The 11,568-nt window shown below is 40.3% G+C and overlaps 1 protein-coding gene across 1 annotated transcript; it reads left to right on the top strand.

Annotated features, from left to right (window-relative positions):
- Positions 1–1,817: 1,817 nt before the first annotated feature.
- LOC309539289 (beta-Ala-His dipeptidase-like) lies at positions 1,818–11,415 on the top strand. Its single transcript, XM_082235271.1, has 12 exons — positions 1,818–1,966; positions 2,471–2,581; positions 2,685–2,828; positions 3,557–3,719; positions 3,999–4,081; positions 4,175–4,372; positions 4,799–4,883; positions 8,024–8,184; positions 8,990–9,154; positions 9,794–9,935; positions 10,429–10,576; positions 11,172–11,415. Exons 1-12 carry the CDS (start codon positions 1,964–1,966, stop codon positions 11,233–11,235), a joined length of 1,467 nt encoding a protein of 488 aa, XP_082091397.1. The 5' UTR covers positions 1,818–1,963; the 3' UTR covers positions 11,236–11,415.
- The last annotated feature ends 153 nt before the right edge of the window (positions 11,416–11,568 follow it).

Genomic DNA, 11,568 nt, shown 5'->3' with positions numbered 1-11,568 from the left:
ATTAGAAAAGCGAACTTTCTGCAGAATCACATTTCATGCTTGCCTTGTGCATGGTCACACAGGTCTTCTCTCATAACCCTTCCCACAATCTGAACACAGTTGGAAAGTGTGGTTGGGCACATATGGGCTATTATTTTGTGACATGATTAGTGATGCCCATCATGACTCCCGCCCACCAATATGCTTGCTGTGAACCTCACCAGCAAATCTATATCCCCATCAGCTGTGGGCTGGCAGGTGCACGTTTGACACTGAGAAGTCGTTGCAGAAGAGTTGTGAAATGGGTACAAGTCTGCTTGTGGTACATTTGATGTGTATCCTTGCAGAACGGCCCTGAGTAATCGGATCTATCCTGGTCTACTGCACCTTCCAAGAACCTGCAGGCGTCTGCCTTGCATTTTCCCTCTTACAGCATCCCACATCCACTTCCCAATGGAGAAACCTACCAAGGGCCTCTCAAACCTTCAGTGAAGGAGACGCAGATAACTGATAAAAATGGGACGTGGCTCTCTGAGAACTAATCTTTCTCCTCGCAGAGTTCAGTAACAAATCAGAATGGGAATAATTTGGGCAGTAGGTTGTGGGCAGTCAAATGGCCAGTAATTTTGTGACTGCTTTATTAACTGGGTCTATTTAGGTGGCCATGTGGCCTACTTTGCAGATGACAGTTCTCTAGTTGAAGGGCCCAAATCCAGCTGGAAGATAGAGATCCCTTGGAAGGAAGAGCAGCAGCCTTGAAGTTGCCCATTAGCAGTTCACTCCTCAAGAGAAGACTGAGCAGGCACCCAGGTTAGTCTTCACAGCTATGATGAGATTTATATAATAGCAATGCTATTTAAATAATGCTCATTATTGCTAAATTTGCAGCTCTGCATATGAATTTACACATGTGTCCATGCCAGCTATTCAAGGATATACGGTACCTAATTTCAGATAAGGTGGAAGTTGAACTTGTAGTGCAGTGCACCTCTAATTGAGTACATAGTTAAGGCTTTATTTGTGGGTTTGGCTACAGGGGAATTGGTACTATTTAAAAGAGATTATGATTTCCCTGTGATCTGGTGTTAGCACTGGACATCTTTTGGTGCTTGTCCTTGTAGGGCTCACTGCTGATACCTTCCCTGGTCCCCATTTAAAAATTAAAATGCAATAAATTCCAGTGCTCCAGTCTGGATCATTTTAATTTCCAACAAAATACCCTCAACTTAGCACTGTTTTGAGACGTTGCAAGAAATTAAAATAGTGGCAAGTGGGTAATGGCACCAGCATCCACTTCTCCCAGGGACATTTCAAACCTGGAATTGCAATGTCTGGTCCTGTGAGTTTGTTGCTCAAAATACTTTTACTCTTTTTTCAATTTTTACAGGTAAAGTAAAAATAATGAGAACAAAACTAAAAGCTGGAAGGCGCTTTGAAGGGGTAGTGAGGGAGCAAAGTTGGGGGAAGTTTTTTCGTATTGAATCTTTGTTTATGCCTAATCCAGCAAATACTTCTCTTCTGGGCATATTGGACTCCTCATCACTTCTTCCAGAAGCAACTTGGACCCACAACTGTGCGACACTGAAACATTGGATGGCCATGCCCTATAGTGGCACTGTACTGGACAGCTCTCATTCTCCGTACTGTATTAACTTTTACAATCCTTAAATTTCTCTTGATACTCACACTATACTTAATTATTTTCCAACACTGTGGGCACTGATGGATTGGCTTGTGTTTACTGCACAGTAACTGTAACTTCCTGGAAAAAACATATCAACCAGACAGTTAACAAATTAGCAAACTGTTTGCTCAGGCTAAATAAACAGTGGGAACTGAGATAAAATTGGTGGTGCGGAATGACTTGTAAAGCAAAAGCTTACTGGATTTTGAAATAAGAGGACGTCTCACAGCCTCTGCTTACCGACTCTATTGGCAAAGAAGACAAGAAGAATAAATTCTGCCACTACTTGTCTCTACTGCCATGGTGAAGTATTGCCTGTTTCTCTTACTATTTGCAAATGCTAGGTATGGGTGAGAAGAATCCATCAGTCTGCTTTTGGACTGATGGAACATATGCAGAAGAGATATATAATAATCCTTAAAAACACTCTGTGTGTGTGTCCCTCCCCACAAAAGGCACTGTAAGTCTATAGTGAACTGTATAGAAAACTAAATTGCATAGAGCACTGTCCTTGGAACATCTCACTGCTCAGGCAAGTGGCAAAGATCAGGCAAGCAGTCAGGAAACAGAACTATTGCAATGAAAGTGTTTGCCAGCGGTTTGTTTTTCAAAGCAAAGATTAATCTAGACTAAGACAACAGTGATAGAATAACAAACAGCAATCTTAACTTATAGGGCAAACTCTAGTCTCACCCCCTGCCCCCCGGATAAAGTGGAATCTTCTGTAACCAAACAGTCCAGGTCAAACAGTATGGGATTTTGGCTCTGAAAATTGCAGGATACTAATAATAGTAATTATTCTTTCAGATATCCCTTGTATTTCTTCTTGCTTTCACAACTATCACCAGTGAAGCATCACTTGCCCCTTCAGATCAAATATTTCAGTACATTGATGCACATCAACATGAATATGTACAGGTACAAGCGGGTGTACTATTTTGAGACAAGCTGGAAAACTAGAGTGAAGGAGTGTTACCTGGAATGTGGATTCCATCCCCCTCATAATTTCCTCTTTTCACAGAGACTCAGAGAATGGGTGGCCATTGAAAGTGACTCCAGTAACCTTCTGAAGAGGCAAGATCTGATTGAAATGATACATTTAGCAGAAGAGAGGATAAAATATTTAGGAGGAACTGTTGAGTTGGCAGAACTGGGTGTACAAGAGGTAATTATTGTGTTTCAGCATGAAATCTATACTCGGCCCTCCAGTGGCCGTCCCTGACCACTGGTCCTGTTAGCTGGAGATGATGGGAGTTGTAGTCCCAAAACATTTGGAGGGCCAAGTTTCCCTATGCCTGTCTTAAGGCTACTTCTTAATGTCTCTAAAGAGTCTTCGTTAATCTGCCTAAAACATTCCAGTCTTTCATGCTATGTGTTTTGGTCACCCACTCTCCTCCTCCTCCTCCAATATTTGCTGAAGTATAGAAGATAGAAATAAAGTCTCTGTCCACTGGATCACAATTGAAAAATATGATCTAAAGGAAAGATAGAATTGCCAGTAACATAAGTTACATAGGAAGCAGCTATATATGTTATGTACTGAAGTTCTCACCCTGGGCCAGCAGGGAGATACTGTAGATAGTTATGCAAATAAGGGATTGAAAGTGACCTTCAGTGATTGGATAGCTTTAGAAATTTGTAACAATTATGTGTACTGGAGCTCTATATAAGCAGGCTCACTGAGCCCTTCAGCTCAGTTCTGTTCTGGCCTCTGAATAAAGAAGGGCTGTTTGAAGAATCGCTGTGTCGTCTGATATGTTCACCCACAACTTAACAATATATATAGATGGACTATAATGTGGTCAGGAGGTGAGGGGATTGGGTAAAAGAGGCAAGTGATAGCTTCTAGCACTTGTATAGGATTGCACTGTTAATGCATCGCTTCTGCTTTAGCTGCATAATGGAGGTACACCTCGTTTGCCACCAGTCATTCTGGCAGAACTTAAAAAGGACCCTAAAAAACATACAGTTTGTTTTTATGGACATCTGGATGTGCAGCCAGCCAGATTAGAGGATGGATGGGCATCCGAGCCATACAATTTGACAGAAAAAGATGGTGAGCATTTATTATTATTCAATGGCAGCAATACAGTGACAGAATGTCACTGAATACCAGTTCTTGGGTGGCAATAGTGGGAGAAGGTATTGCTTCAGGCTCTGCTTGTGAACTTCCTGCAGGCATCTGATTGGCCACAGTGGAAACAGGATGGTGAACCAAATGGACCTTTTATCTGGTACAACAGGACTCTTATGTCACCTCTGAAACTTGTAAAACACTGTACAATTGTATAACTAGATTCTATCAGCTTCTCTTTATTTCACTTTTATTTTCAAGGTAGTCTGTATGGACGTGGAACCTCGGACGACAAAGGGCAAATTCTGGCTGTACTGAATGCAGTAGAAGCACTTCAACAATATGTAAATGGTGGTTTTTTTTTTAACAAGTCTTTCTTATTTCATAAAATCTGCCATCAAAACAAAACAAACACATTTTAAACCACTCTCTGACAGGAACTTCCTGTGAATGTAAAGTTTCTCCTTGAAGCCATGGAAGAAGTAGGATCCCCTGGACTATTGAAACTGGTTGAAGAGAGAAACAGTACGTTTTTTTCAGATGTTGATTACATTGTGATCACTGATTCCTCATGGATCAGCAACAAACCAAGTATTACATATGGAACAAGGGGAAACAGCTACTTCTTAATTGAGGTATTTGGGGCTCTTTAATATTGTTACAATTAGTAGAATCAGTGTGGTGTAATGGTTGGATATGCCCTAGGAGACTAGGGTTAAACGCAGCCATGAAGCCCAGCTTAACTTACCTCACAGGGTTGTTAGAATAAAATAGAGGTGAAGAGAACCATGGACCACCTTGAGCTACTTGGAGGAAAGTTGGGATATAATAATAATGCTAATTTTACAGACACATCTTATCATTCATTTTATTATCATTTGACTGCAAAGTTTCTAACAAATAAGCTGCTAAGTGAGGATTATAATTTTTAATTGATGCATGTCTGAGAGGGATGAGCCCACAAATGTGAAGCTTGTGCCTGTTCATTTTCCTGATGCAAAATCTTGGTATGTCACGGCATACTAATACACCCTCTGATTCCTTTATCTACTTTTTTCTAGGTTGGATGTGCTAAAAAAGACTTGCATTCAGGGACCTTCGGAGGTATAGTTCCTGAAGCAACCAGTGACTTAATATATCTGTTGAGTAAGTAGAGTTTCTACTAGTGAACAACTAGCTCACACATTCTAGGCTACTTCAAAGCTTGACTACTGAGATTTCAACATTGGTAACCTCAAGACTGGATTACCGCAATGCGCTCTGTGTGGGGCTTCCCTTGGGCACCTTGACAGCTGCAGCTAGTGCAGGGGTCTGCAACCTTTAAGACAAAAAGAGCCACTTGGACCCGTTTTCGAAGGAAAAAAAAACTGGGAGCCGCAAAACCATTGCTACATTTAAAACAAATATATCTCCGGAGCCGTGATCTGACAGTGGGCGGGAAGGTGACGTTGGGACGGTGCGTGACTAACGCATGCACTGCCCCCATGCGACGTCACAGCCAGTACAGCGCCCGCCACAGTACAGCGCCTCCTCCCCTCGCTAGTATCCGCCCCAGAGCCGCGGCAAAGGTGTAAAAGAGCCACATGCGGCTCCGGAGCCGCAGGTTGCAGACCCCTGAGCTAGTGCAAAATACAGGGCTTCATTGTTGACTGAGGAGCCCTCTCAGTGCCATATAACACCTCTGCTGAAGAAGCTGCAATATGTGCAGTTCAGGGTCTTGCTTTTAGCCTTAAAGCCCTAAACAACTTGGGACCAGGATATATGCCTTGCGTATATCCCTGTTGGGCAACTGTGCTCCTCAGATGGGGCACTGCTGAGAGTACCATAATCCCCAGAGGTGTGTTTAGCCTATGCTAGAAACTGAACTTTTAGTGCTGGAACTCTAGCTCTCTAGAATAAATTACCAGCCAAAACCAGACAGGTGCCTAGTGTGATGATATTTGAAGGCATTTGTGGCGATCACACAGGGTCCCCGGACGTTTGACGGTCTATTGATCCCTGTGCCACCACTGTGATTGCCTCTTCGCTGCCACCAACCCGTTTCTCACGGGTGCACATGGAGTCCAGACAGTTGTTAACATTAACAAATAATCAAGTTTATTTTTATAAGCATGAACACATTTAAGGTTTCAGTTAATTTTTCTTGGCAGTTTCTTAATCTTAGTTTCTATATTGTATTATACATTCCTAACAACTTCAAACTGATTATCCCAACTATCTATCTGACTCCACCTAACAGTTCCTCTCACAACACAACTCGACCAACCCACAGAATTATATCCTTCCTCTTCCTTCTCCAACTCCCAACTCTCAACTAACTTCCACACAACTCCAACTCTCACTCTAACTCCTCCTATCAGTTTCCACTGGCCAATCACGTCACACTCATTTAACCCTTTCCTTCTGACCCACCTAATTACCAGCCAAAACCAGACAGGTGCCTAGTATGATGAAGTTTGAAGGCATTTTTCTTTATGAAGGGTTTCCTTGAGGTGCAACCCAGTCATATATGGAAGATCAACTTTATATTTAATGAAATTGTTTCATTGCTATCACCACCACCACCACCACCACCATTTTACACCACCTCAGCACTCTGGGCAGCTTCTAAGACATATAAAAACATAATAAAACATTACACATTAAATAGCTTCCTGATAAAGGGCTGCCTGCCTTTAGATGTCTTCAAAAAGTTACATAGTTACTCCTCTCCTTGACATCTGATGGAAGGGCATTCCACAGTTTGGAGAAAGCTAAACGATGAGTACTGATCTGGACAACATGCTAAGCCAAGCCATAGCTTAGCTTAGCTTAGCTTAGCACACAACAGCAGCCAAATGATCAGGGCAGAGCAATGTGGTCACAGTCTCCTGTCTGGAGTTTTCATGCTTGCAAGTCCATGGTTTTGCTTAGCTGGATGTGCAAATCAGGTAGGACCATACCATCTGAAATATACTCAAGAGTTGAGTGTGGATTTCATGCTCTTTATTCAGCTCACAGTAGTGAGGAAAACCTGTTCCCCCGAAATGTCTGCTTTATATACGTACATTATTTACACAATGGGCCCCATGTGATTGGCTAATTCCGGGATTCTCCTGTAGGCCAATCAGGTTGTGGATTCACTTCCACCTGGAGTTGGATTGGGTGGCTCCTGTGGACCAATCAGACTGCTGCATTCTGGATCCTATTGTTCTGGGACCAATCATACTGCTGCATTCTGAATCCTATTGTTCTAGGACCAATCAGACTACTGCATTTTGGATCCTATTCAACTCAGTACATAACACCATCCATGAGGCAGACTATCTCAGATGGAAGAATGCAAGGGGCGCCTCCTTGGGCACCCCCCCTCCTACAGCAAGAAGTGGCTACAGTGGCTTCTGGCTTCCAGTGAGATCTCACAAAAGCCCTGTGAGATCTCACAGTAGCCTCCATGTGATTTCACTGTGCTCTCACAAGATCTTGCTGGAAACGTCAGCTGGTAACCCTAGTAAGCAAGACTTTGGCGAGGGCAGCAAGCTTCTCCTGAAACAAGACTATTACATCTATATTACAGTTAGGTAGCCATGTTGGTCTGCCGTAGTCGAAACAAACAAACAAAAAAATTCCTTCCAGTAGCACGTTAGAGACCAACTAAGTTTGCTATTGGTATGAGCCTTCGTGTGCATGCACACTTCTTGTGCATGCACACGAAAGCTCATACCAATAGCAAACTTAGTTGATCTCTAAGGTGCTACTGGAAGGAATTTTTATTTTATTTTATTACGTCTATAGACATTCTAATGAACATTCATAGGTTGGGGTCAGAGCTTGCCACATGTATGCTATTATTCCCACTACCTCCCCCCATTTATCTTATTCTTATTTAGCCATCATCTTACTCTGGTGATCTGGTTTTATGGGTTTATCTATATATTAATGGTCCTTACCAGTTGTGCATGTTCTATGATGCCGAAGAAGCATAGCTCTTCATAGAGATTCTTAGAGAACAGCAAAGCTTAGCATTTTCTGTAAGTTTATCATGTAACATGTTTTGTCTAAAAATAAAAGGGAAATGGGGCAGCTACAATTTATTCATTTTTTAAATAGAAATTAAGAAAAATATTCAATAAACTTTAAAAAAATTAAAGGACTATTTTGAGGTTTGCCTTCTGTATTCCCTAGTTTTAAAGTAAGCAATTCTAATTGATATTTGGTATTACATTCTGTCCATTAAAAAAACAAAAGTAACTGCAAGTTCTGTTATTTCTGTAGTTCCTCTTCAGAACTTGTACATTTATTTTCAGGTACCCTTGTCGATTCTTCTGGCCATATACTGATACCTGGGATTTATGATGCAGTTGCTCCTCTTACGGAAAAAGAAAAGAAACTCTATGAAAAAATTGAATGGGATTTCAAGAAGCTGAAGGACACATTTGGCATAAGAAACTTCACATATAGCACTAAAGTATATGCCATATTGATTTTGTATTGAATTCTAAGCTGGGCTTTTGATAGCTGGTTTCACAATTTACAGTTAGGATGGGGCAAATTGTGGGAATTCCTTTATAGTTGATGTAGAAGCATGGTCAAATCTGGGTCTGCTCTACCATTAGGCAGTCTGGGATGGCTACTACAGGCAGCTGATTTTGGGTGTAATGAAAGGGCATTTCCCTTTTTGCAGAAATATGCTTGTAAAATATGTATACAAGTCACTAGCACCATTTTCTTAGCCTGTATTAATGAATTCTGCCTTGTGTGGAATTTTCAGTTGCAAATGTACTGTCTGATTGGGGGTTCTAGAGCAACCCCAAGTCTAGTATCATGAGATAGAAAAATGTCAGTAAACCACTCTCTCCATGATTAGTCTGAATTAGTTCTGCCATCAGGAATATTAGGATTTTTGGTCCAAAGTCTAGCACCCCACTCAGTAGAATGAGTGAGGGTGGGGGGATGACAAACATACCAGGTAGCTTACCACATTTTGAAAAAAGTGACACAACACACATTACCATTTATAGGAAGGAGGGGTGCCATAAGACCACGTATTCCAGGCTCAAAAAATTATTCAGTTTTCAGAATCTAGTTTTCATGTTTTATTAGTTTGCAGGTCACTTTGGATCACATTTCATGAAAAAGCAACTAAAAATGCAAATGATAATTATGATATAAATAACCCATTTGTCTGTGTAAAATAATAGGAACTGTGAGCAAACTGCAACTTATTGTTTAAGACTTTATATACTGCTTTAAAAGTTGCTTTTTTTGTTTAGGAAGAATTATTAATGCGGAAGTCGCGCTATCCATCTTTGTCCATCCATGGAATTGAAGGAGCTTTCTCTGCACCTGGAACTAAGACTGTAATCCCTGCAAGAGTAATTGGGAAATTTTCAATACGCCTGGTTCCCCATATGGATCGCTCTGTAGTAACAAAACAGGTAGAATTCTGGGTTGTATGTCTTTAAAATCTCTCTATTGTGAACAGTGCTAATCATTTGCTTTCCTCAGTTGATGTGATGTTTCTAGCAACCTAGCCTAAAACAGGCCTACTCAGAAGTAGGTCCCCACTTTGTTCAATAGGGCTTATTCCCAGGTAGGTGTATACAAGATTTTTGCCATGCAATGGAATACAATGCATGCTCATTCATAAATAATCCCTACTGAGTTCTATAGGACTTCTTATCAAATAGGTGTGTAAAGGATTGTAGCCTAAGGCTGCAACTCGAGTATGCTTACTTCACATGAATTAAACTGAGGCTTCCTTCTGGATAACATGCAAGGCATTGCTAGTGAATTAACTCAAAATGAAGTCGATAATATATTTAAGGTACTAGCTTGAATCACAGAGAATGGGAATTTGAATAATGACCAGCACATTGAAGTACCAAAAGATAATCACCAGCACATTGATCAGCCTTTATTCAAAGCTCAAAGTGTGCTAGACCATGAATACTGCAGGTCATTATCCCACAATGCATCTTCATAAGGAGATAATTAATATATTATTGTGTTATTATGACAGATTTAATTTTCACCAGGAACAAACTAGAATAAACTTTCACTATTATTCTCTTGAGGTAATGGATCATTTGAACAAGAAATTTGCTGAACGGAACAGCCCTAATCATATGGAAATAACCAATGTGCAAGCATCAAAGCCATGGCTTTCTGATACAGATGAACCTCTGTATTTGGCTGGAAGAAAGGCAATAGAGAAAGGTCTGGTCACTTTACTGCAACAAATTACAAAACTTTGGGGCTACTGCGATTATTATGAAGCACCCAGCATACTAAAAAGCAGTGTAGAAAACTTAATAGAAATGGCTGCATCATTACAAAAAATCCAAAGTAATCTACACATGCATCTAATATCAAAGCTACAATGTTATATGAATGTGTACGTAATTCACACAGTATTTTGAAGGAGCATTTTGGCCTTGGAAGAGGCTCGTTTTGTCAGTTTTGTGAAAACATATTTTAAAGAACAGTCATGGGACACGTTAAGACAGAACTGTTTCACTGCAGGTTTAAAACAGTTGTTTTTGTGGATTTTGTCAGTTACGGACAGGATCACAACTTTAAGATTAGAAGTAGTTAACTTTTAACTCAAGATTGCAACAAAGACAAATGTGTCTGTTCTGGGACTTAGTTGGATAAAATGTTAAGTAACCAGTCTGTGAAAATTAAGTTTTCTTTTATTCCTATTTCTTAGTATTCCACACTGAGGCTGACTTGACCCGAATAGGTGGAACAATTCCAATTGTTTCACATTTCCAAGACGTAACTGGAAAGAGTATAATGCTTCTAGGAATAGGAGGACCAGATGATGCCCCTCATGGTCAAAATGAAAAGATCAACAGGTAATCTGTAGGCCTTTAAAACACAGTAGTACCTCGGATTAAATACGCTTCAGGTTACAGACTCTGCTAACCCAGAAATAGTACCTCGGGTTAAGAACTTTGCTTCAGGATGAGAACAGAAATCGTGCAGCGGTGGCACAGCAGCAGCGGGATGCCCCATTAGCTAAAGTGGTGCTTCAGGTTAAGAACAGTTTCAGGTTAAGAACGTACCTCCGGAACAAATTAAGTACGTAACCAGAGGTACGACTGCAATGAAGTCTTTTACTAGTGGGGAAAATGCTACGGTAAGTGAATTTTAAGCATAATCTCTGGAGAGAAGACAACTTTGGGACTTCTGTTTTGTGTGCAACATAAACCACCTAGAAGCTACTTGAAGATGGAAAAACTAAACATACAGCATTTGAAATACTGATGTAAATGAAGTAGAAAAAGCGTGAATAATAAAACCAGATGTAGTATTGGCCATAATTATGATGCTTACCCATTAACGTAGTCATACATTTTTGCCAAGTTGTAATTTAGACTCTCATATTCCATCTGCACTATATCTGCTTTTGCATGCCCACTATTAATCTTGTTTTCTTTTTAAATGTAGGTACAACTTCATTGAGGGAACCAAACTATATGCAGCCTTCCTTCAAGAACTTGCTTCTACCTAGAGAAGATGGGATGATGATAAAAACCCTCTAAAGCACAGCTGCATACTTTCTTTTTTGAAATGTTCTTAAAGGAACACATATACACAAATATATTTAGTAATTTAAATGTGATAAAATCAATAAATACTTGTGTGGAAAAAAGAGAAGATCCCCCCTGCAATAAAATGATATTTTATTTTTACATTTGGAAGTCCCATTCCTCCTTTCTTTATGTGCCTGTACAGAACTTTATTGCTTCCTTAAGAACTCTGGACTCTCAGAAAGGAAAAAGAATAAATATTGCCACCTGGGTTTTCTAAATTTAAGATGACCCTCTTACGACGTTTTTGTAAA

Source organism: Podarcis vaucheri (assembly GCF_965113315.1).
Source record: "Podarcis vaucheri genome assembly, chromosome: 8".
Lineage (NCBI taxonomy): Eukaryota > Metazoa > Chordata > Lepidosauria > Squamata > Lacertidae > Podarcis > Podarcis vaucheri.
The sequence above is the reverse complement of the archived record's forward strand: the minus strand, read 5'-3'. Positions and strand labels throughout refer to the sequence as shown.